The sequence below is a fragment of the Schistocerca serialis genome, chromosome 2 (assembly GCF_023864345.2).
Source record: "Schistocerca serialis cubense isolate TAMUIC-IGC-003099 chromosome 2, iqSchSeri2.2, whole genome shotgun sequence".
NCBI lineage: Eukaryota > Metazoa > Arthropoda > Insecta > Orthoptera > Acrididae > Schistocerca > Schistocerca serialis.
Genome location: NC_064639.1, coordinates 463,670,137 through 463,696,016, shown reverse-complemented (window position 1 = coordinate 463,696,016; position 25,880 = coordinate 463,670,137). Strand labels below are relative to the sequence as shown.

General features: G+C 41.0%; 1 protein-coding gene and 2 non-coding genes across 4 annotated transcripts in view; 1 reads left to right on the top strand and 2 right to left on the bottom strand.

The window, feature by feature from the left end:
• Positions 1–25,880, bottom strand: part of LOC126457369 (uncharacterized) — a 335,229-nt gene that overhangs the window by 181,909 nt on the left and 127,440 nt on the right. For both annotated transcript variants that reach the window (XM_050093612.1, XM_050093613.1), the window contains exons 5-6: positions 25,427–25,491; positions 2,544–2,688 (exon numbers count right to left, since the gene is read on the bottom strand). In XM_050093612.1, the coding sequence (XP_049949569.1) occupies positions 2,544–2,688; positions 25,427–25,491 (210 nt within the window). The remainder of the gene's footprint in view (positions 1–2,543; positions 2,689–25,426; positions 25,492–25,880) is intronic.
• Positions 3,823–3,897, bottom strand: Trnas-uga (transfer RNA serine (anticodon UGA)). The gene has a single exon. It is a non-coding gene; the product is annotated as a tRNA-Ser (tRNA).
• On the top strand, positions 4,143–4,217 carry Trnas-cga (transfer RNA serine (anticodon CGA)). Its single transcript has one exon. It is a non-coding gene; the product is annotated as a tRNA-Ser (tRNA).

The following is a 25,880-nucleotide window of genomic DNA, read 5'->3' as shown; positions in this document are numbered from 1 at the left end:
AAACCACTAGGGCATATGCATCCATGTCAAAACTGTAGAACACGAAGACAAAGAGAAGAGTTAAAAATGACTATATGGTAATCCCAATCGATGGAAGAGAAGGCAGCTAAAAACGGACGTTGAGAAAGGTCTATAAAATACACCATAAAGAAATGGAGGTCATGAACTATAATTTAATTGGTCATCGCCATATTGCTAGAATGGATAAAAAAGTAAAATGCCGTTGACAGCCCATGCGTCGTTTTCTAAAACATCTGATAACTCAGATGGGAAACACAAATGAGAACGTAAATGGTTAAAATAAGGGCATTCCATCAGGAAATTGTGGACCTTCAAAGGTTGAATGCAATGAGTACAAAGTGGTGGGGGAGTACCACTTAGCATATGGCAATGGCTAAAAAGACAGTGTCTGATACGTAACCTAGCTAAAATGATCTCCTCATAGCGAGAGGGCTGAGAGGAGGTCGTTCAAACCGCTGGGAGAGGCTCAATAACCCGGAGCTTATTTCTATAAATGGAGGACCAGTGGTGATGCCAAAGTGGCACCACCTGCTGACAGACAGCAACACAGAGATCATTGGAGGGAATGTAAGAAACAGGGAGCTGAGGTATGAGGACTGCAGCCTTGGTAGCAGCATCAGGGGCCTCTTTTCCTGTCAGACTGATGTGACCAGGAACCCACATAAACATCACAGTGGCTCCATCAACAGTGCGCAAGTGACAGCTTTCCTGGACCCGTTGCACAAAGGGATGTACGGTGTACAGCACACAGAGAGTTTGAAGGGTATAGAGAGTTGGAGCAGATCACGAAATTGGAAAGCCTGTGGCACCGGATGTACTGAATGGCCAGATACAGGATGAACAGCTCTGCTGTAAATACTGAGCAGTGTTCCGGAAGGTGATACTGAAAAACTTCGGTGCCCCATGACATAGGCACACCCTACACCATGGTCAGTCCGAGAGCCATCAATGTCCACAAAGGTACTATTGCGATCTTCCATGCAAAGTTTGTGAAACGGAAGTCAAAACAGCAAGGGTGGAGTAGTGTCCTTAGGAAGCGAATGAAGGCAAAGGTGAACATAGGCTGCTGCACAAAGCCAAGGTGGTGAAGGATTCACACCCACAGGGAAAATTGTGAGTTGCATGAAGTCAAGCTGCTGGGGCAAGAGCCAAAAGCGAACGACAGGAGGTAGCACAAAAGAGGGACCTGACCCATACAAGTGGTCAAATGAGTCACTGAAGAAGGTGGCATAGGATGGGTGGCCATGCTTGGCAGGCAAATGGCATGCATATTTGCTGAGGAGAAAGTCAAGGTGGTAGGACAGTGGTAGTTTGGCAGCTGCTGCATACAGACTCGCAACTGGTCTAGTGTAAAAGGCACCAGTGTAGAGTGGCTTCCCTACAAGTAGGTGCTTGTCGTCCTGGAATCTGAGTGACCTGCCCTTCCTTTTTATCCTCCCTCCCCCCTTCCCCCTCCCAACCAACACACAACCTAATCCTCTTGCTTCCCCAGCACTAATGGTTTCAGAAGTTTAGGGAGGTTTATGGCATCTCACACAATGTGTGAACTTTCAGCAAAAATTTTCTCCTCCTCAATTTAAGTACTTACCAGCCACTCTATCCCATAATTTTATAATTTTATTTTGCTATTACCAGGCACACTGCATAAACGGTACAGCTGTTTCACTCTAGTATGATGATGTGATATTTAAAGCAACATTTGAGTTGATGGTGGATTTACTAACCAACCTCAGAGTCTTCCAATATTCTCAAATCCATTTCTCTTATTTCTTTTATAATAAATACAGTTATGTCATCTACTGCAATTGTCAATTCCCATATTAATCTAAACATTGAAGATTGGAAAGACTGGCTAGAATTTTCACCCAAAGGTAACACAAATGTCATTTTGACAGATTGCTACTAACCTTATAGCGGAGCTGTTGAGTCCCAGGTCAGCAGGTATGCTGATAAGTTCGGGATCAGTTTTTAGTTGGTTGATGTAAGGTTAGCTTCCATTTTGAGGAATTTGGGGAATTAAGGTGAGGCAAGATTAGAAGTTAGGAAATCCTGGAAAGTTAACAGGGGGTGATTTTAGGGCAGTGTGGGTGGATCAATGTTGGATGGAGGAGTGAATTGAGTCAGACAGAGTTAAACATTGGTCTTTGGTTGAGTCTGGTACGGCTGATGGTGATTCAACATGTACACTATATGGTCAGTAGCAAACTGTGCTTTTCATAATACAGTATTGTCAATATTCCATCCTGGATTTTCCACTGTTTGATAAACATTATTTTGTTTGTGGAATCGCTCATCTTTATAAACCTGGTGTTAAGTCTGCAGACCAAGAACTTTAAAATTGGGTTTTCAGAACCACCGATGCCAATGCTTACCTTTTCAGGTAATGCACTATTGTAACAGTTAAAATAATATGAAATAAAACTTAATGGTATGCACTGCTGCAAAACATTGTCATAGATAGTGTACTATGGAAACAAAGTACAAAATTAATGAGAAATTCTCATAACTTCAAGGAAACTCACCCTACTGTTATTTCTGCATCTCCACTAATACCAGAAAATCCAGATGCATCTGATCCATGCTTAATTTGTGATTCATTGGTTGGAAAGTCCCCAAACATCCTTTTCCATGACTTTTCATCTGCCAGCAATTTGTCCTGCAGCTGGTCTAAAAAAAATCCACAGGCACATATAAGCAAAATAAACAACAACATGGATGAACAACCACATGCACTCTTTTCAAAAATTTATAGCTATTTGATTCGAAAATGAAGAAATCTGGCAGGCTCACATTCACAGTATAAATATGGACTGACCTTAACAGTTTTAATTCAGTGGAATATGGGAACCGAAAAATCACAAGAATGGCAAACAATATAGTTCAGAACTCTGTTATACACTTAAGTCATTAGTCAAGATATGTTAGAGGTTGTCAGAGTTTTAAACTTATTCAGGGGGGGGGGGGGGGGGGGGCAGCTTCATCTTTTTTTGATTGTATGTGAATATTACTTCCAACAGTTTCTTGCACACTATTTTATTAAAAAGAAAATTTTTATCTTTCCAGCAAATATCTAAATTAAATTTCTTTTAATCAAAATTAAGATTCTTCTAAACAATAGAAAATACTAGATGGAGCAACACTAACACGCACATGCATGCATGTGCCCACTGTCATCACAGTGTGGATGTTAACAAACATGTAAAATAAATCAGATTGTGTTATTGTGTTACAGCAAAATGTACAAAAAAATATTAAAAGAACCCCAAAATGAAAACTAATTTCTCCTTGGCTGCACAGAACCAGCATGCTGGAGGGAGACACCTTTTCATATGTTTAGGTGTGAGGCAGGATTCTGGGCCCCAACAACAGGACCATTACACACTGGGGATATTGCACTGCGTCACAGCAGTGATCGCAAAATCCTGGCTGCCATATTGGCCAGTTTAATTCCTATGTGGTCAGCCGCCCAGCATTCAATGTGCCTTTTTGAGTATTTTATAGGTGTACATGGGAATTCTCAATACTTCTCAGTTACAACCAATAGTCTGCTTAATTTCTTCTGTCTGTAAACTAAGAGTTTCTCCTTTATTGCACTTAGAGTCCTGTGTTTTTGTTGGATGCAAGATTTTTCTTGTGCAAATCTTATCCCTGACAACTATTTTAATATTCATATCCAACATAGTGTTCCTTTTCATTTCATACATTATTTACATTCGTGGACTACCTATGATGTCAGAATGAGATTTTCACTCTGGAGCGGAGTGTGCGCTGATATGAAACTTCCTGGCAGATTAAAACTGTGTGCCGGGCCGAGACTCGAACTCGGGACCTTTGCCTTTCACGGGCAAGTGCTCTACCAACTGAGCTACCCAAGCACGACTCACACCCCGTCCTCACAGCTTTACTTCTGCCAGTACTTCATCTCCTACCTTCCAAACTTTACAGAAGCTCTCCTGCGAAACTTGCAGAATTAGCAGGCTGTGGCTAAGCTATGTCTCCGCAATATCCTTTCTTTCAGGAGTGCTAGTTCTGCAAGTTTCGCGGGAGAGCTTCTGTAAAGTTTGGAAGGTAGGAAACGAGGTACTGGCAGAAGTAAAGCTGTGAGGACGGGGCGTGAGTCGTGCTTGGGTAGCTCAGTTGGTAGAGCACTTGCCCGCGAAAGGCAAAGGTCCCGAGTTCGAGTCTCGGCCCGGTACACAGTTTTAATCTGTCAGGAAGTTTCTTATCAGCGCACACTTGGCTGCAGAGTGAAAAATCTCATTCTGGAAACATCCTCCAGGCTGTGGCTACGCCATGTCTCCGAAATATCCCTTCTTTCAGGAGTGCTAGTTCTGCAAGTTTCGCGGGAGAGCTTCTGTAAAGATTGGAAGGTAGGAGACGAGGTACTGGCAGAAGTAAAGCTGTGAGGACGGAGCGTGAGTCGTGCTTGGGTAGCTCTGTTGGTAGAGCACTTGCCCGCGAAAGGCAAAGGTCCCGAGTTCGAGTCTCGGCCCGGCACACAGTTTTAATCTGCCAGGAAGTTACCTATGATGTACCCACAATCCTCTTCAGTGTTAGTAGCAGCTCTCATGCGATAAACCTGGAGATATGTTCCCTAATTATTTCCTTTACGCTTGGTTCACTAAGTCATGATTTTTTTTTTTTTTTTTTTTTTTAAATTTTTGGGATTCTTTTGTTGTGGATTATTGGATGTCTTTCCTGTACAACATATGCTAATAATTGTCTCATAGTTGTCCCTTATATTGAACCACGTGCTGCTTTCCATTAGGTTATTTCTCACGAACAGATCCAGTAGATTTCTAGACTGAAAAGCTTTGATATTTGGTTTGTTGTTAACAAACATGTATTAAAATCACCCATCACAATCAGATTTTGACAGACGAAAACTCTGACTACCTGAGTAACTTTGAAGCCTATGTAGCCTTTCGAATATTATACTTAGGGCAAAAATACTTTGAACATGCTGTACTTTGTCTCTTTCAGTTCCATGGACAATTTGATTACACTTTCACTAACAAATTGCAAGCATCAATGTCATTCTTCGAAAATTTAGCTGCCTGACAGGAGAGTTGTAGTTTGGTCCGAGATTTTTCACCCCATTTTCTTCCAATTTGTTTCACTTAAACCTGAAGCAGTAGATGCCTCCCAACCTCTTCAGTTTTCCATGAAGTTTCAGGATTGCAGCCTGATGATGACTTCTTGCCAAGATATTTTAGCTGACAATCATTCAACCATCTTCAGATGAGGGTTTTGCACTGTAAATTGTTAGCTCACATTGCTAACTTTACTCCAAAAATTTGGCATGTAGATTCATGCACAGAGACAGTTGCTATGTAAGTGACCTCTGTCGTGTTTAGTGCCCTCTTTGAATACTGATCCACCTACAGCACACAGGCTAATGTACAGTGGTGATAATACATCTACATCTATACTCTGCCACCACGAGATGCATGGCAGAGGGGATGTCCCACTGTACCAGTTATTAGCATTTCCTCCTGTTTCATTCACGTATGGAGCATGGGAGATGATTGACTGAATGCCTTTGTGCATGCAGTAATTATCCTAATCTTATCCTCACAAACCCTATGTGAGCGATACGCAAGGGGTTTTCCTACAGTAATCATTTAAAGCCAGTTCTTGAAATTTTATTAATAGATTTTCTCAGGATGGTTTATGTCTATCTTCAGGAGTCTTCCAATTCAGTTCCTTCAGTATCTCTCTGACACTCCCTCATAGATTAAACAAACCAGTGAGCATTCATGCTGGCCTTCTCTGTATACATTCAATATCCCCTCTATCAGTGCTGTTTATATATTTATTTATTTACACGTCAAGTTCCATAGGACCAAATTGAGGAGCAAATCTCCAAGGTCATGGAACATGTCAGTACATGAAATTACAACATAAAAGTAATAACAGATAAATATAAAATGTTTATGAACCCAAAAAAAGTCAATCCATAAGTTTAAGTAAACGCAATCAACAGTACAACAAGAATCAGATTAATTTTTCAAGGAACTCCTCGACAGAATAGAAGGAGTGACCCATGAGGAAACTCTTCAGTTTCGATTTGAAAGCACGTGGATTACTGCTAAGATTTTTTAATTCGAGTGGGAGCTTATTGAAAATGGATGCAGCAGTATACTGCACACCTTTTTGCACAAGAGTTAAGGAAGTCCGATCCAAATGCAGGTTTGATTTCTGCCGAGTATTAACTGAGTGAAAGCTCCTTATTCTTGGGAATAAGATAATACTGTTAACAAGAAATAACAGTATATATATATATATATATATATATATATATATATTCTTTTTTGAGAGACCAATGTCAAAATACCCAGACTTGTGGACAGGGGTCGACAAGACGTTCATGAGCTTACACAACTTACTGCCCGAACCGTCTATTTCTGAGCCAAAGATATACTTTTGTAATGGGAAGAGTTACCCCAAAATATGATACCATATGACAATAGCGAATGAAAATAAGCAAAGTAGACTACTTTCCGTGTCGAACGATCACTCACTTCAGATACCGTTCGAATAGTAAAAATGGCAATATTAAGTCTTTGAACTAGATCCTGAATGTGGGCTTTCCACAACAGATTACTATCTACCTGAACACCTAGAAATTTGAACTGTTCAGTTTCACTAATCTTATGCCTATTCTGCAAAATTAAAACATCAGGTTTTGTTGAATTGTGAGTTAGAAACCGTAAAAACTGAGTCTTACTGTGATTTAGCGTTAGTTTATTTTCCACAAGCAATAAACTTAGGTCATGAACTGCACTATTTGAAACTGAGCCAATGTTGCATACAACATCCTCTAATACCAAGCTAGTGTCATCAGCAAAAAGAAATATTTTAAAGTTACCTGTAACACTAGAGGGCATATCATTTATATAAATAAGGAACAGGGGTGGCCCCAACACTGATCCATGGGGTTCCCCCCACTTCACTGTCCCCACTCGGACCCCCCATCCCAGCCATTGTGAGTAGTGACATTTTGCTGTCTGTTGCTAAAGTGAGAGGTGAACCAATTGTGAGTTACTCCCCGTAGTCCACAATAGTCCAGCTTCTGGGGCAATATTTTGTGATCAACACAACGCCTTAGATAAATCAAAAATTATGCCTAGTGTTTGAAACCTTGTGTTTAATCCATCCAGTAACTCACAGAGAAAAGAGAATATAGCATTTTCAGTTGTTAAATGACTTCTAAAGACAAACTGAACATTTGATAGCAAATCATGTGATATAAAATGGTCAATTATCCTTGCATACACAGCCTTTTCAATAACTTTAGCAAACACTGATGGCTTAGAAAAGGTCTAAAATTGTCTACATTATCCCTTTCTCCCTTTTTATAAAGCGGCTTTACTACTGAGTATTTTAATTGTTCAGAAAACTGACCATTCCTAAAGGAAAAATTACAAATATGGCTAAATACGGGACTAACATGTGCAGCACAGTACTTTAATATTCTGCTAGGTACTCCACCATAACCATGAGAATCCTTCGTCTTCAGTGATTTAATTATTGACTCCACCTCCCCCTTGTCTGCATCACAGAGGAGTATTTCAGACATCACTCTCAGAAAGGCATTTTACAAGAAAGTTATACGATTCCCTGTAGAAACTAAATTTTTATTTAATTCACCAGCAATGCTCAGAAAATGATTGTTAAATACTGTACATATATCTGATTTATCAGTGACAGAAATATTTTTACTATGAACTGACTTTATATCGTTGACCTTGTGCTGCTGACCAGACACCTCCTTCACAACTGACCATATCATTTTAATTTTATCCTGTGAATTAGCTATTCTATTTGCATACCACATACTCTTTGCCTTCCTGATAACATTTTTAAGCACCGTACAATTGAATAGAATTGGGGAGAAAAGAAATTTATGGCACAACTTGACTAAAAGAAGGGATCGGTTGGTACGACATATTCTGAGACATCAAGGGATCATGGGTATTGGAGGGTAGCATGGAGGGTAAAATTGTAGAGGGACACCAAGAGATGAATACAGAAAACAAATTCGGAAGGCAGTAGGTACTGCGAGATGAAGAAGCTTGCACAGTGTAGAGTAGCATGGAGAGCTGCATCAAACCAGTCTCTGGAGTGAAGACAAGACCACAACAACAACAACAACAACAACACCATTTGTAATGGGCTACTGTAGCCTGATTGTGACTACTTCTAACATTTTGATATAATTCTCGCTTTGTTCTACATGATATTCTTATCCCACTAGTGAACCACCCGAGCTGCCTATTACTGCTAGTACCCCGTTTAGAGGATTCTACTGGAAAGCAACTCTCAAAGAGCATGAGAAATGTGTTAAGGAAAGCATTGTATTTATCATCTACGTTATCGGCACTATAAACATCCTGCCACTCTTGTTCCTTGACAATGTTTAAAAAAACTCTCTATTGTCGATGGATTAACTTTCCTATATAGTTTATAATTATATGTGACATTTGTTTTACTACAAAAGCCTTTTAGTGTTAAAATTTGTGCAACATGGTCTGAAAGGCCATTTACCCTTTTATTAACAGAATGCCCATCTAGTAATGACAAATGAATAAAAATATTGTCTATGGCTGTGCTACTATTCCCCTGCACCCTAGTTGGAAAAAACACAATCTGCATGAGATTGTATGAATTCAGGAGATCTACCAACATCCTTTTTCTTGCACCATCATAAAGAAAATTTATATTGAAGTCACCACACAGAACTAATTTCTGGTACTTCCTAGATTGAGCAGAAATGCTTTGAAGTCAGAGTTAGAGAACCCATAAACAATAACAATTAGAAGTTTAGTTTCACTAAAGTCCACTGCCCCATCGCAACATTCACATATCTGTTCAGTGCAGCGCCATGTTACATCTATGGACTCAAATGGAATACTGTTTTTTTTATATACATAGCTACTCCCCCACCCAGCAAGGAACTCCTTGAAAAACAGCCAACTGATATGTATCCTGGTAAAGGAAGCCTCTGAATTGTCAAATTATTTAAGTGCTGCTCCGATATAACAATAATTTCAGAGTCACCATACCTCTTATATTTTGATGAAATATGCTAATTCCTTCTCTACTTAGAAACATTACATACTCTGAAGGTGAGCCCTTAGTTAGAGGAACTTCCTTTAAGCGGGTATACCTATCAGCTGACGTCATTCTAAAAAGGGTGCAGCTCGAACACCAACTACTACAGGATTTTTTCCATGAGTGATCACACCACCACCCACTACACTGTCACCTATAAGCTTTGCCAGCCTCCCCTTCCCATACCTATTGAGGTGCAGGCCATGCCTAGTGAAACCCAATCTACTGGTAGACCCAACTGGCACCACTGAAATATGACCCATGCCCTCTACCATCAGCACCCCCTCCAGCCCCATGTTAACGCGCTTAACAGCCGCATTAAGATGAGGCCGATCATGATGCTGAAACAGTTGCACGAAATGCATATTAGTGCCACCAGGTTGAGTAGCTATCTTTACCAGGTCAACACCTACATCATATTCCCCATCCCTATAAAGACTGTTCTCTGCTCCACCCACTATCACTACCTGTTCCTCCTCCATAAAATTCCTACATAACTCCCCTATGCTGTCAGTCACCTGAGCCAACCCGGCACTAGACTTCACAATGCTGGCGACCTGGTACTCACTCCCCAACACTTCCTGCAACTGCTGGCCCACACCTCTACCATGCGAACTACCTAGCAGCAGAACCTTCTTTCTGTTAGACTTCGCAACTGACCTAGGCCTTGTAACTGCTGAGGACTGCTGCATGTTCTCTACATCTACAGCTACAAGAGGTTCCTCTCCACTCAACTCCGACAGTTCCCATTCCCCACCACCCTTCACCCTCCTCAACCTATCTAGTTCCTCCTCTGCGCATTGTAACTGCATCTGAAGGCCATAGATCATATGCTCCTGCTCTTCTATCAACGTGTTGTAATGTCCCCACAGAAAATACCCTCTACCACACACCAATTAATCATTGTCAATCAAACCATCCACATTCATTCACTTTGGAAAAGTATCTGATCTGATTTTCTCGTAACATATGAGGCGACAGCTCGACGACGCCAAAGTATATTCTAGTGCATTTATTCTTTGAAATAACAGAGATGCATATATGCATTCTCCATAGTTGTTAGAGTGGTAACTAGGACAGCTTCTGGAGTATCTGTTGAGGGATTGGCGAGTTTCTGAGAGATACATATTCTGCTTTTCTTCTCGCTAAAGTGAGCCAATTAACATTTGTGCCGCTAGCGGTTGGTTTGAAGAGAAAGAGACTGTAAACGGAAAATAATTAAGACGTAAAATCACCGGAGATCTGGGCATGTAATGGAGATGGATTTAATACACAATTTCCTTCATAGATAAGGTTTGTGACTTTTTTGTTCTGGAGTGAATGAACGAATGAGTTTTTTCTGAATCATTTGATGATCACGTTGGCCCTGTAATTAGTGGGGAAGTTTCAGCTGTGTCGAAGAGAGCCTGCAATCACTGAGTCTGTGTTAAATCGTCCAAAAAGGCTTCGTACACATCTGGAATTCGCAATCTTTCGTAAAAGGAACAAATTGTCCACACAATTGATTCTCCCGACTGAATGCAGTGTCTAACAGTAATAATAAATGTAAAGATGTCTTACAGCAAGCCAGCCGCTGATTACAAAGACGAAGGACTCCACCAAAGATTCTATTTGGCTGATTTCACGTATTGAAATATTATATTAAAAACTGTACATAGATAAAGGAGAGAAAGAGAGAGAGCGAATGAAAATAGAGATAATACTAATAATCCTCCATTAGTCTAACTTTTCGCCTGTCTTATCACGGATCAGCCAACAAATGGGAGGCCCTTACTTTACTGTATAGATTTATGTGCGAAGGTGAAGGGATCTTAAAGGCAACAGATACATGTCTATACAGACAAGACATTACACAAAGTTATCAGCTAGCTGCATTCATCATCTATTCTTAGATGAAGAGACGGCAACTTATTATCCTTAACATTTCAAAAATGTTAAAAGTGTTTCTACTACAGATTCTGCATTCCCAGGCCAGGATCTCGCTAGAATGCCCATTGGCTTCCCACTCCATCCTCCCCCAATGAAAATACTTTGAACAAATCCCACACTGTAACCCACTACTCACAAACCTGCGACAGAGCCCACACTTCTCACTCATGGTTGAATTTTACAGTTACTGAAAAAAACACTATACGTCTACATTACCCAAGTTCAGTTACACCAGTAGAACTATTTATAGAACTAACAATTCGGTCCCAAAATTCTGTCTACTAAGAAAGCAAGTACTTGTATTAACACTACTACATCACAGCTAATACCAATACCAATAAAACTTCACAGAATTATTAGCTAAAACAAAAATTCATGCGGCTACTGGAACACTCAACGAAGCCAAAACACTGTATGAAAATTATACTGAAATATTTCACTAGAAACAATAAGAAACATCAGCTGAAAACTGAAGCACAAAATTTACTGAACGATTTCAATGCACAGAAAACTCTAAAAAAACACAGTGAGCGATTGTTTCCAAGGGTTTATTAAATCTTTATCTCACCACAAACAGCACGAAACACCACTGAAAACTTAAATTTAATAGCTGTATAACAGTGCACAAACAACTTTGTCAGTACTTAGCTTAATAACAGCTACAGCTGCAACTGCACACCGCAAAATGTAAACACATTACTGAGGCGCGAGGCTTGGACGAACGACGTAAGCACACTCACGAATAACAGTCCACTCGAGTCAATAACACAGGAAGAAAGACTGAGATTAATGAAAATCCACTAATAAGTTACCTTTACAGCAAATATTAACACAAATAAACTTTAAAATAAGTAACTGAAGACAAAAAGTTTATAAAATATTGACGAGCAGTTTCAACAGCAGTCCAGTACAAGATCTGGTACAGATCCAACACACTTGAGCAATATTCTAGAACCAGTCGCATGAATAATTTGCAAGCAATCTTCTTTGTACACTGATTGTACTTTGCCAGTATTCTACCAATAAACTGAAGTTAACCACCAGCTTTATCCACAACTGAGCACTTGCCCACGAAAAGCAAAGGTCTCGAGTTCGAGTCTCTGCCCGGCACACAGTTTTAATCTGCCCCAGGAAGTTTCACTATTGATATACCTACAAAGTGCTACACACAGGTATTTGTACGAGTTGGTCGATTCCATTGATTCTATAGTCACAGGGCTGATGTTATAGTCATGGGATACTTCGGTTTTTATTTTGCAAAGTGCACAATTTTACATTTCTGAACATTTAAAGCATCTCTGCACCATGTTGAAATCTTATCAAGACCTGACTGAATATTTATGCAGCTTCTTTCAGATAGTACTTCACTATAGATAATTGCATCATCTGCAAAACATCTGAGGATACTATTGATATTTCCAGAAGTTTGGAAGGTAGGAGACAAGGTATGATGGAAGTAAAGCTGTAAGGACAGGGCATGAGTCGTGCTTGGGTAGCTCAGACGGTAGAGCACTTGCCCGCGAAAAACAAAGGTCTCGAGTTCGAGTCTCTGCCCGGCACACAGTTTTAATCTGCCAGGAAGTTTCACTATTGATAGTGTCTGCAAAGTCATTAACATACAACATGAACAGCGAGGGTTCCAATGCACTTCCCTGGGGCACACTACATCTGATGATGACTCTCCATCCACAGTAACATGCGTGCCTACCTGAAAGTCCTCAATCCAGCCACAAATTTCACTTGATACACAATATGATCATACTTTTGATAATAAGTGTAAGTGTGGTATTGAGTCAAATACTTTTCAGGAATCAAGAAATACTGCATCTATCGGGTTGCTTTGATCCAAAGCTTCCAGTATGTCATGTGAGAAAAGTGCAAGTTGCGTTTTACATGATCAATGTTTTCTAAATCCATTCTGGTTGGCATGAGGAGTCATTCTGTTCGAGATACCTCATTATGTTTGAGCTCAGAATATGTTCTTAGAGTCTGCAACAAATTGATGTCAGGGATACTGGATGGTAGTTTTGTGGATCATTTCTATTGCCCTTCTGACCTGTGCCTTGTTTGAAGAACTGGACATGGTTTTTTGTTCGAGGGACTACAATAGATTATAGTTAGAAGCAGGTCTAACTCAGCTGCAAATGAAGTATAGAATCTGACAGGGATTCCATCAGAGCCTGGAGCTTTGTTCCATTTCAACGATTTCAGCTGTTTCTCACTACCACTTACATTAATACTTATTTCCTTCATCATTTTAGTTGTACGAGGATTAAATTGGGGCAATTTGCTTGGGTTTCTCTTTGTAAAGGAACCTTTGAAAATGGAGTAAAGCATTTTAGCTTTTGCTTTGCTACCCTCAATTTTGGTTCATGTCTCATTTGCTAGGGACTGGACACTAACTTTGGTGCCACTGACCAGCCTTCACATATGACCACAATTACTTTGGGTTTTGTGAAATATCATTTGACAGTATTCTGCTATGGTAGTCATTGAAGGCATCGTGCATAGCTCTTTTGACAGCCAAATGCATTTCATTCAGTATCTCTCTATCTCTAGCGCTATGCTCTTTATTTTACACATACTACGCACAAATCACTGTTTCTTTAGAAGTTCCTTTACAGTGACTGTATACCATGGAGTTCCCTCCTGTTATGGACTATTCTATTGGGGACATATCAGTGCATGGTCAGCCTTTTTTTTTTTAAACTGGAACCATAGTTCCTCTGCATGCTCCTGCCCTGTCCTGAAAGTTTTAAGTTCCTCATAGAGATATGACACTACTGCCTTTTTATCTAGTTTACTAAACATATAACTCTTTCTGCTCAGTTCAGTTGTCCTTTGTACTTTGGTAATCACTGTTGCCACAACCATGTCGTGGTCACTGAAACGAGTTTCAATGTGGACGTCCTCAAAAAGGTCAGGTCTATTTGTTGCCATTTCTAGGTAGTTTTCTGAGAAGGCATTTAGTAACATTTCACAGGATGTTTTTTCATGCCCACCACTAGCAAAAAAAAGTTTTTCCAATTAACTGTTGGATGATTAAAATCTCCACCAATGATTACAGTATGATTGGGGAAACTTAGGTACAAGTGAACTGAGGTTTTCTCTAAAGTTTTTGGTAACATCAGGAAATGAGTCTGGTGAGCAATAGAAGAATCCAAGTACCATTTTATGCCCACCCCTCATACCGAGTCTTGCCCAAAAAGTCCCACACGCAGCTTCAATTTCTATCTCGATGGATTTGAGTTTCTTGTCTACTGTGACAAATACACTACCTCCGTTTCCACATTTGCTACCCTTTTAATATACCGTCAAACGGCGTGATTTTGGACGGTTTTGTCATAATGTTGATTGTAACTTTCGTATATATCGTTAGATTAAATTGATTGTTACGGAAGTGATAGGGTATAAGTGTAACAAATAAAATATCCCAGAACCAGAAAGTGTATGTGTAGGTATATTTATCTGAGGCAGTTAAATAAAGTGGGGTGATTTCGGACACACGTGTTTTTTTAAATCTCTGTCCAAAGTTACAGTATTCGGACAGTTACTGCCTTTTTTTAAAAATTCTACATTCTTTTTATTTGATTTTGGTGACATTTTACACATTTTAAGGTAGCCCTTTGTTACGAATAAGTGATATGGAATGATACAATGAATTTTATATATTACAGATAAGTTCTGGACGAGCTCGTTTAATATTTTCACTTAAGCGAACAGAAAGATCTTCTGACTGTCGTTTGAGGAATAAATGCACCCATTCTTCTTCTGGCAAATTATTATGAAATTTTTTTCTCTTTTCGGCCAGATTTATCAAGGTAGCCTTTAACTAAATATCTAATATCCAATTTAGTGAAGGGAAATCCGCAATGTGCAGCCCTCAAGATACCTTGCTTCAACATTTCTTCTTCTTCTTCTTCTTCTTCTTCTTTATTTAGCACTGGCTGTCCTCCCATTTCTTTTCGGATGTGCCTTCTGCACTTTATTTTGTAGGGTTGATTCAGGTATACCATACAAATCTCACAGTTTTCTGTACGATAATTTACCACTCTGAATATCACAGCTTTATCTAAAAGTTCCGGGTCATAATTACACCATATTGTAGCACCTCTCCTGCTCTTATACGTTCTTGGCATTGTCTGAAATCACCCTACACAACACAAAACTTTACAAAAACCGTCATTATTTTATAACCTTGCACAAGAAACTCAACAAACTTGTACAAAAATTGTCTCAATGCTGTTAGCTACTGAGCCTGAGTGCATCAACAATTACAGTTACAATAACTTCCCGCTCGGCACAATAGAAAGTTTACACTTTACAATAATGCATGGATTTTTAACACTGAGACTGTTCGTCAATTATTCACCTAGGGATCAATTGATGCAAAATGAAAGTTGTGGGAAGAGATAAATTCAATCTTGAGCTTAAAATAACTGGCGCACAGACGTTAAAATAAGTAACTCCATTTCTATGCAGTGGCACAGAGCAAATAAGGCATGCTGTCTGAATTCGCCCCGGTGTCCAAAATCACCCCATTTGACGGTACACTTAAATTTTTCCCAAACATCTCATTGCTATGAATTTCAGGCTTCAACCAGCTTTCTGTACCTAGTATTATATGAGCTTCACTGCTTTTCATGAGCGCTTCAAACTCTGGTGCTTTGTTGTGAATACTTTGGCAGTTTACCATTAGGATTTTAACACTAACCTGTGGGACCCATTTCTTTTATCTTACACTGATACTTCCGGGTTTCATACAGCTATCATTATATGGATTGAATGGAGAGTTGCCTAATCTAAAAAGCCTTCTGCGTACCCCACACACAGTCAACTAGCTGAGTAACAGATTCTGTTGTGTAGTGCACACCTGACCTACGGTATTTAGGAGGATCCTACAGTTCTCAACCCTCTGGTCCAAATCCAGGAAGCTGCTTGACACAGAACTTTGGAAGTATCTGATTCAGTCCTTCTACTCGAATCAGAACTAAAAGGGCCATGATAAGTTTTGGCAACAAAGCTGCAAATTATGAGCTTTGTTGAAACTCTATGTGCAAGATTGGCCTTCTCAAACTTCTCTGCCAGTCACCCGAATGACCAAAGAATGACCTCGGAGCCCAAACAACAAGCATAATTTATTCCACTGTATGCCACAATCTACAGTTGGTTGCACCCTATTCCCTCAATGGATGCTGGAATAGCCTCTTCAACTTGATGTACGATGTTTTGTTTGTTTTGTTTTGTTTTAGGGCACAAAAACAACTAATGTCATATGTGCCCATGTCAGAACCTTAGAACATTATTAAGAAAAGGGAGTTATAAATTAAGCCCAATTGATAAGAGGAGAGAGAGCTAAGAACAAGGACTTCCTCTTGGAGAAAGGTCCATAAAACACGCTGTAGAGCAACAGAAGTTTCCAACTAAAGATTAAATGTACTTTGCCATATTGCTATGACAGATAAAAAGTAAAACCTAGGTGACAGCTCCCACACCACTTGCTAAAGCGACTGATAACTCAGATGGTAAACATACATTAGAACGCAAGTGTTTACTCAGCAGTGGTTCAAATGGATCTGAGCACTATGGGACTTAACTTCTGAGGTCATCAGTCCCCTAGAACTTAGAACTACTTAAACCTAACTAACCTAAGGACATCACATACATCCATGCCCGAAGCAGGATTCGAACCTGCGACCGTAGCGGTCACGTGGCTCCAGACTGTAACGCCTAGAACCGCTCAGCCACCACGGCCGGCTTACTCAGCAGTGTTCCAGAAGTTGATACCAGAAATCGTTTGTCAGTCCAAGAGCCATCTGTGTACACAAAAGTACTATTGCAAAGTTCCTTGTATAGGTTGAGAAACTTGCAGTGATATATTGAATCTGGGGTAGTTTCCTTAGGAACCAAATTAAGTACAAGGTGAGCACAGGCCACAGCACAAAGCCAATGTGGTGAAGGGTTCATACTCATTGGGAAAGTGGCAGGTAGCATGAAGTTAAGCTGCCAGAGCAATAGCCAAAAGTGAACTCCAGGAGGTAACAGAGAGAAGGGACATGCCCCATACTGGCAGTCAAAGGAACCATCGAAGGAGGAGGCATAGGATGGGTGGCAGACAAACGGCATGCGTATCTACTGAGTAGAATATCATGCTGTTATGACAGTGGACATTAGGCAGCTTCTGCTGAGAGACTCTCAGCGGAGCTAGTGTAAAAGGTGATAGTGGCCAAACGGATTCCATTGTGTTTAGACAGTGCAAGATGGAAGGATGTGCAGATGCATAAACAAAACACCCATAGTCTAGTTTCAAATAGACAATGGATCAGTACAAATGGAGAAGTGTGGTCTCATCCACTCCCCAGGAAGCACTGCTTAGGACACGTAGCACACTGAGGGATGCTGTGTAGCGTGCGGCCAAGTAAGAGATGTGGGAGGATCAAGAAAGTTATCTATCAAGCATAAACCCCAGGAATTTAGTAGTGTCGACAAATGGACGAGTAATGGGCACAAGCTGTAAAAACTTTGGAAAAAATCCACTGCGCCGCCAGAAATTCATACAAATGGTCTTGTCCGTGGATACCCAAAAGCCATTTTTGATGCTCCACAAATAAAGATAATTGAGACAACGCTGAAGACGACGCTCCAGGAGACAAGTCCAAGGAGAACTGCAATAGATCGTCAACAAAAAGGGAGACAGGTGTGTCCAGTGGGAGGCAGGCCATAATAGGGCTAACAGCTACAGCAAAGAGGATTATGCTCAGACCGGAGCCCAGAGGCACTCCGTTTTCCTGGCTAAAGGTATGCGACAACCCATACAGACCTTGAAAACTCGGTCATTTAAAAATTCCTGAAGGAGACAGGCCATGCGGCCTCAAAAGTTCCGTGTGTAGAGTGTACAGAGGATACCAGTCCTCCAGCACGTGTCGTACACTTTCTCTAAATTGAAAAACATGGCCACAGTCTGGTATTTCCACAGAAAACCGTTCATAACATGGGTTGGCAAAGTGACGATATGGTCAACTGCAGTACGGCATTGTCAAAATTCACACTGTGCAGTGGTTAGTAGATTGCGAAACACTAGCCATCATGCCAGCCAGACATGAATCATACGTTCCATCATCTAGCAAACACAGTTGGTGAGAGAAATGGGGCGGCAGCTAGAAGGAAGGCGTTTGTCCTTACCGGGCTTAGATATGGATATGATACTGGCTTCATGTCAGTGCCCAGGAAATGTGTCATCTGCCCATATGCAATATTATATATGAAGGAGAAAGTGCTTGCCTGCAACAGAAAGGTGCTGCAACATCTGAATGTGAACATCATCCGGTTCTGGGGTGGAAGATCGGAATAAATTGAGAGCATAATCTAGCTCCCTCATAGTAAAGGGGGGATTATAGTAATCACAATTCTGAGAGGAGAAGGAAATCACTTGGGCAGCCTCCATTCATTTTCAATGGATGAAGGAAGGGTGATATTGGGCAGAGCTCAAAATCTCCACAAAATAGTGGCCTAAGGTTTGGAGATGGCTATTGGGTCAACAATGGCATTATCAGCTACAGCCAGGCCACAAATTGGGGAATGGACCTTGGTCCCAAAGAGCCGCCAGGAGTTGGCCCACACTGTAGAAGAGGTAGAGGAACTGTTAAAAGAGCTAACAAATGAAATCCAACTGGCTTTTTTCCTGTCTTTGAAGAATGAGATGGCACTGAGCACACAACTATTTGTAATGAAAGCAGTTTGCCATCGTAGGATGGTCGCTAAAAATGTGGAGAGCACGTCTCCACGCGTGAAATGCATCATGGCATGCCTCGGTCCACCAAGGGACCAGGACACTGTGTGGTAAAAATGGAGTGCGAGGAATGTGACGTTCTGCGGCAGTAAGGATAACGTCGGTAGGGTATTCTACCTGGTCATCACAACTGGGGAAATGTTGTTCAGAGAAAACCACTGTAATGGAGTAAAGCCTTCAGTCAGCCTTAGAAAGCTGCCAGTTGGGTTCACACATATTTGGGTAGGAGTCAGCAAATGGACAGCACACAGGAAATGGTGGCTCGAGTACATGTCAAAGAGAATGGGCCACTTGAGATGACAGACATGCTGGGCAGTGCAGAATGAGATGCCCAAATGGGAATAAGTGTGTGTGGAGTAGTCTAAAAGGAACATGGGTGCTCCAGTTCTAAGGCAGATAAGGTTGAGTTGATTGAGAAGGTCAGCCAAGAGGGCACCTCTTGGACAGGTTCTGGAAGAGCCCCAGAAGGAATGGTGTGCATTAAAGTCACTGAGCAGCAGAAAGGGGTGAGGGAGTTGACCAATAAGCTGGAGGAAGTCTTCCCTGGTGACACCAAATGATGGAGGGATGCACATGTTATGAGGAGAAAAGGTGAAGCGAGAAAGGAAAATGTGGACTGGAACAGCCTGCAGCCTGGTGTTCAGTGAGATAATTTGACTGTGAACATCATCCCGGATGAGCAGTGTGACTCCCTCATGAGATGGAATGCTATCCTCGGGGGCGAAGGACAAAGCAGACTGGAGAAAAATGCGAGACGTCAAAGCAGTCAAGAGCACACAATTTTGTTTCCTGGAGGCAGGAAACAAGTGGACATTGCGACTCCAAGAGCAGCCATAGCTCCTCCTTGATCCATCTAATGCTGCGAACATTCCATTGGAGGAGAGTCATGACGGGGAAAGGGGAAAGAGGGAAAGAATTAAGGATTGTCACCTCGGCAGCTGGCGAGTGCCAGCCTTTGAATAATCTCTGCTACATGGCACAGAGGCTGGAGGATCTTGTTCCTTGAGATATACAGAGGCATCGACATTCTCACTAGGTCAACCTACAGATTCCAGAGCAGAGAAACTGTTAATGGTGCACATTGTCGAACTAGAGGTCAAGTGGCTGAGGGTATCACACTGCGACACCATTTAAGAGGATCACTGAGTTGGCAAAGAAGAAAATTGTTTGCCTTTGTTTGATTTCTTGGAGCCTTTCTGGTTGGAAGAGGAAGACTCAAATGTTTGCTGGCTGGAGGGATGTAAAAAGTCTTTGCACGAGTATTCTTTCTGTCCTTTCTGGCCTATCAGTCATATAACAGGTGATTCCGCTGCTGGAGGCAAAGATGTGGTAGCTTGTAGCAAAACTGGAGACGAAGGAGACAGGGATGCTATCGTGGAATTGGGAGATTTCACAACCCTGGTGCTGAATTTCAGGTTGCAAGTCTGCGTGGCTGTGTCCTTCATGGAGCAAGGTGTAGCAGGAACAGTACTGTAAATGCCAGATAGTAAAACGCAGGGCTTTCGACTAGCCAACAACTTGTGAGTGACAGGGTAAGGCACTTTTTTCCTTCTTCCAGATCTCCTGGGCGGCCCACACATCAAGATACACAAGACATTCTCAGGATGAGGCTGCATGTTCACCATTGCAATTGATACAGTGGGGAGGAGGAGACTGGCAATCGTCCTTGTGAGCATCCCTACCGCAATTAACACATTTGGCCGTGTATCAACAGGATATTAGAGTTAGTTGTAACACTGACATTGGTAGCAGCCCATTGGGTTTGGAATGAAAAATCGGACCGTGATGACTTCATGGCCTGCTTTTATCTTTGATGGGAGCACTATCTCGAATGTGAGAAATAGAGTGCAGGCTGCATCAACCTTTTTCATTACCCAATGGACTGCAGTGATGCCCTGATCATAGGTAAATTTGGCTTTCTCCCTCGGTCAGACCAATGAGCAGTCTAGTGTAAATCACATCACGCAAAGGATTCAGTGTTCAATGGGCCTCAGCATGAACAGGATAGCCACAGAGGAGCAAAGCAGCAAGCAGTTGTTGGGCTTGAGTGTCACAAATTGTCTACAAAAGCAATGTGCCACTACATAAATGAGAGTAGGTTTTCACAGGGCCTGAAACTGCATCAATACCCTTCTGAATAATAAACAGATTTACCATAGCAAAGGACTGACTTCTTTCAGCACATGGTACCACGATAAACCGAGGTGAAGCTGAGAGTGTCTTGGAATGTTCACCCTCATTCTGTTTATGTTTAGTAGACGTAGATTGAGATGGCGATTGGCTCATTGCGAGAAAATCCCCCATGATTGTCAGCATCTCTGATGGCACACCCCTTCCAGCTGGGGGAGCTAATCCATCTAGGGTGATTGTCCTCACCTCAGGTAACACCTCCCGAATTCCTAACAGAAGGACCAACTGGCAGTTTAGAAAGGTAGCAGCTCAGGCAATCATCCTGCCTAGTCTTGGCCTGTTCTAGGGGGGAACATGCAAACCCTACCTGTCAACTCAGGGCTGGAAATTACCCAGTCACCTATTATGCAGCAGACAGATGGGTTGGCCTTGAGTAGCACACAGGGAGGAGGAAGAAGAAACAAAGAGGAACCTTAAATGCCAAAGCAGAGAAGGGATAGGAGATGGAGAACAAAGAAAGAAACAGTGTGGGGACTGTTCTGATGTCGGGCTACTGAAAATTCAGAACACATTCCCAACAATATCCCAGACATGTTCCGACACACAGCACAGAAGGAAAAGGTGCTGCAAAGGCTGGGGCCCATGGAAGCCACGCACGGACTCCCCAGAGTGGTGATACCTCTGGGAGGCATGTTGAATGAGGCCCCAAGGCATACACACTGAGTGCACCTGGTGTCCTGGTGTGCGCTTTCTCTGTCGGAATGTGGGCTCGGAGAGTTAAAATTCAAATGTCAAATTAATAAAACAGTCACTAGGTGTACCATGAGTCATAAAATGTTTTCTTTCTGTAGACAGTAAAGAAATCACTGGGTCCCACACCTTATTCACTGAAAGCTGCCATCATGATTAATATCTTCCTGTCAAACTTATTTGCACTGATTCCTCAATAATTGAATCGTGGAATGATCATCTTGAGACTAAGACTTCTATAGCAGAATAACCATAGAATGTCCTGTGGAAATACAATGTTCGGCTATGGCTGACTGACTTCCTGGTCTGTGAAAGCCAAGTGTGGCGATCACGTTCAATACACTTTTCACATACCGTGTGTGTTGTTTGACCAATGTAGGATTTGCCACACTGACAAAGGATTCCATAGATTCCAGCCCTCTGCAGTCCCAATCACCCTTTGACAAACTAAGAGAAACACAAGTCTTTGAAGGTGGCTTGAAGATTACTCTGACATAATGTTTCCTCAGGATTCTGCCTAATTTCGATGAAATTGTGGACATATGGAAGGAACATGCTGGATTTGAACTGCACCACCTCCTCTTGACCTGATGGGTGGTCATGTTTCTTCCTCCTTAAAGCTCTGCTGATCTGCTATGAAGAATATCCATTATCTTTGAACACTGATTGTAGGTGTTCTAGCATCTTTGCATGGCTGTCTCTATCACGTGTCTGGTGTATCAATATTCAAAGGGCACCCATAGTTTGTGAAGAGTGGTGGAAGTGAGATACCCGCAAACACATGTCTGTAGGTGTGGGCTTGTGGTGAATGGAATGGCCCAATTATCCATCCACTTTCCAGCTGACCAAGGCCCCCAGAAATACCTATAGCCTCTATCTCCACTTCCATCATAAATTGGATTTAATTCAGATGCTACAAAAAGTGTGACAGTTCTCCTTCACTCTGGGGTCACACAACATGAGTATCACCTACATTTCACTAGAAGAAGTTCTGCCAAATCCAGTGCCCCCTCCTCAAAGCCTTTCAAGTATCATGATGATAAGAAGACATCATCTGGCTGATATCCCGAAATTACATGGCATGCTCTTTATACAGAGAATATTTAAAGAATTGCTCTTCAGTTTTTTTTTTTTTTTTTTTGTGTTAGAACATTCAATGTTGCCATCCTGATAATCTGTCTGTGTTTGGTTCTGATAGTTGGTGTAACACCAGGACGTGAAATGTCACTCAATTGACTTGAGGCTCTTGCATTGGTGTTTTTAGGTTACATTAGAGGCCCCTTTCCATTTTGAAAGTATGATTTTTCTCCACCACTGGCAACCTTCACCTAACACAGCTTTATCAGAGACAATTGTCACTTTAGGGTTGCTGTAGAGACTTCACAGCTACCATAATAGACCTAGATGCAAAGTCCCCACTTTACTATGTCCTACATCCAATCTTTGTGCATTTGCATATTTCCCATTACCTGGATGAATGGATGGACTTATATACCATTATAATCATTAAAGAATTTTCTGTTGACATCAGTTCACATGCCCAAGCTTCCCATTGTTGATCTACGCAAAAAGTTTCAAAAATTTGAATTGGATGTTATCTTTAACATACATGACTACCCACTGCTGTATCTATATTTTCCCTTCAGAAATAGGCTCCTAATTCACAGTTCTTTATGCTTAACTTGTAGATTATTGTATTTACACAGCACTTTGATACAATACACCAATTTCCTTTTCACTTTCCTGTTTGTATAAATTGTCTCACAAAACATACATGTGAGGTAATGGACACCTACTGAAATGCCAGGGCTCCATATTACTGCATGTGCTTTGCTATCAACTTATTGATTTAAACTTGTCATTACCGTATCCCACTGCATTACAATGAATCCTAGAAATCAAATGTTATGTCATACTAGCATAGATAACAAACAAATTTCATCTCAACAGCTTTCTTCTGTGACTATTTTAACTACATAAATATATGAACACTGACAGTGTAGTGCTATAAAAGCTGCTAGTAGTATTTGACCACACACCTACCATTTAAGGGAGATCCTAATAACTTCTCCTCAGAAATATATATTGTTTTATCTGATACAATTTACACCAATTATCTCTAGCACACTGTGCATCATTTATTTAACTCCCCACTCAATCCATATATTGACTCTCGTTGGTTTCACTGTTTTTCCCCTTACTATACTAGTCTTTTCCATATATTGCAATATACTCTACTTCATTATATGTCTCATTTCAATGCAGCTATTTGTCACAGTTACTACAATACTGATGTGCTTCTGAACTTATAATATGCCACAAGGAACTTTGAATCTAAGAAGCAATCGCAATTCCAAAGAAAAGGATAACTTATTTCAGAGGTTAATGTACTCTGTACATCTGAGAGTAGAACTCTTGCAAACAATAACATCGTAATACAATACAGTACAGTATAGTTCAGCTCTGTACTGTACTGTACTGTACTGTACGGTAATGTACTATACTTTACTGTGGTATGTGGTGTAACATGTCAGTTATGTGGAGTAACATGTTCCACTTCTAACCACCCAGGCAAAAGAAAGATATTTGTGGAAACCATCAACATTGTTTAGGTAGTTGATAAGTGTGGATGGTTCAAATGGCTCTGAGCGCTATAGGACTTAACATCTGAGGTCATCAGTCCCCTAGAACTTAGAGCTACTTAAACATAACTAACCGAAGGACATCACACACATGCATGCCCGAGGCAGGATTCAAACCTGCGACCGTAGCGGTCGCGCAGTTCCAGACTGAAGCGCCTAGAACCGCTCTGCCACAATGGCCGGCGATAAGCGTGGAACATCCCACTGTGCACACTTTGGTTTGCCATATGTGCAGATGCGATGTAAAACATGGCAACTCAGAACATCAACAAGGCATGACAGCGAGTGGGTGTCCCCACCTCATGTGGAGGGCTGCTTATGCTTTGGTGACGCAGCTTGGTGGTGCCTTGGAAGTCACAGACCAAATGGTGTGGCCAATCATGTCACTGCCAGAACAACTGAAGAATGTCTGAGAACTGGTGTTCTGTAATATCACGCTTTGATCTATTTTGAGCTACAGGTAAAGAAATATCTGTTTATCCACAATTGTAAAAGCAGCTTTACAGTGGAAAGATTGACTTTATAATACAGAACAGTTACTGCAAATGTGACTTACATAATTTTAGTAGCTTGAATAGATCAGAGCTCTCTTTCAGCATCTGTCCCTGTGAAAGGTGAAGAAGTCCACTGTCAAGAGAACACTTCACGGTCTGATGGCACTGCATAGCAGGTCCACAACAGTGGATAGCACCAAGAATGGCGACCACAAGATATTTATAAGGTAAATGTTGGCACACACATCAGTACTGTGACTGATTGAGTGGAATACATCACACAAAAACCCCACTTGTCCCACTCCAAATGCAGTATTGTAATAAATTTTCAAAACCATACCACTTTTTACATTCTAGTGTTTTTTTAACAAATCTGCTCTTTATATAGCTCATCTCAGATTTGAAGCCTATGAGACAAATGATACTTCGTGGCCCAAATCCATCAAGTGTCAATTAGTTTACTCCTGCTATGCTTAATAGTATTAGTTCACACATCAAACATATGATGTGCTATTAGATGCAAATAATATGGAAAAAACTAGAGTAAAAAGTACCTGCTGGCATAAATTCATCTGCTGCATCCTCTGGAGCAAAATCGTCATCGCCAAAGCTATGGAACCTGAACAAAAAGTAGTTTTACCACATCAGCTATTTAAATGAAGGAAAAATTAACACCAAGCTTATTTCAAGAATACAGACAACTTTCATTTCAAAGTTCATCAATAAATATGATGCGCAGTTTGATTTTATCATTTGCCTCCCAAAGATGGAAATTCAACAGGTCACAACTAATAACTAATTAAATACACCACCCTTGTTGAAACTGGGCTGGGGGGGGGGGGGGGGGGGGGGAAAAAAAAAAAAAAAAAAAAAAAAAACAACAACACACACCGCAGGTTTAATTCATTCACGCAGAATAAATAAATATTAGTATGAACATCACTGAATATATAAAAGTCATTGTCAATTAGTTACAACCCCATCACTGTACTGATAATGCTTTACACT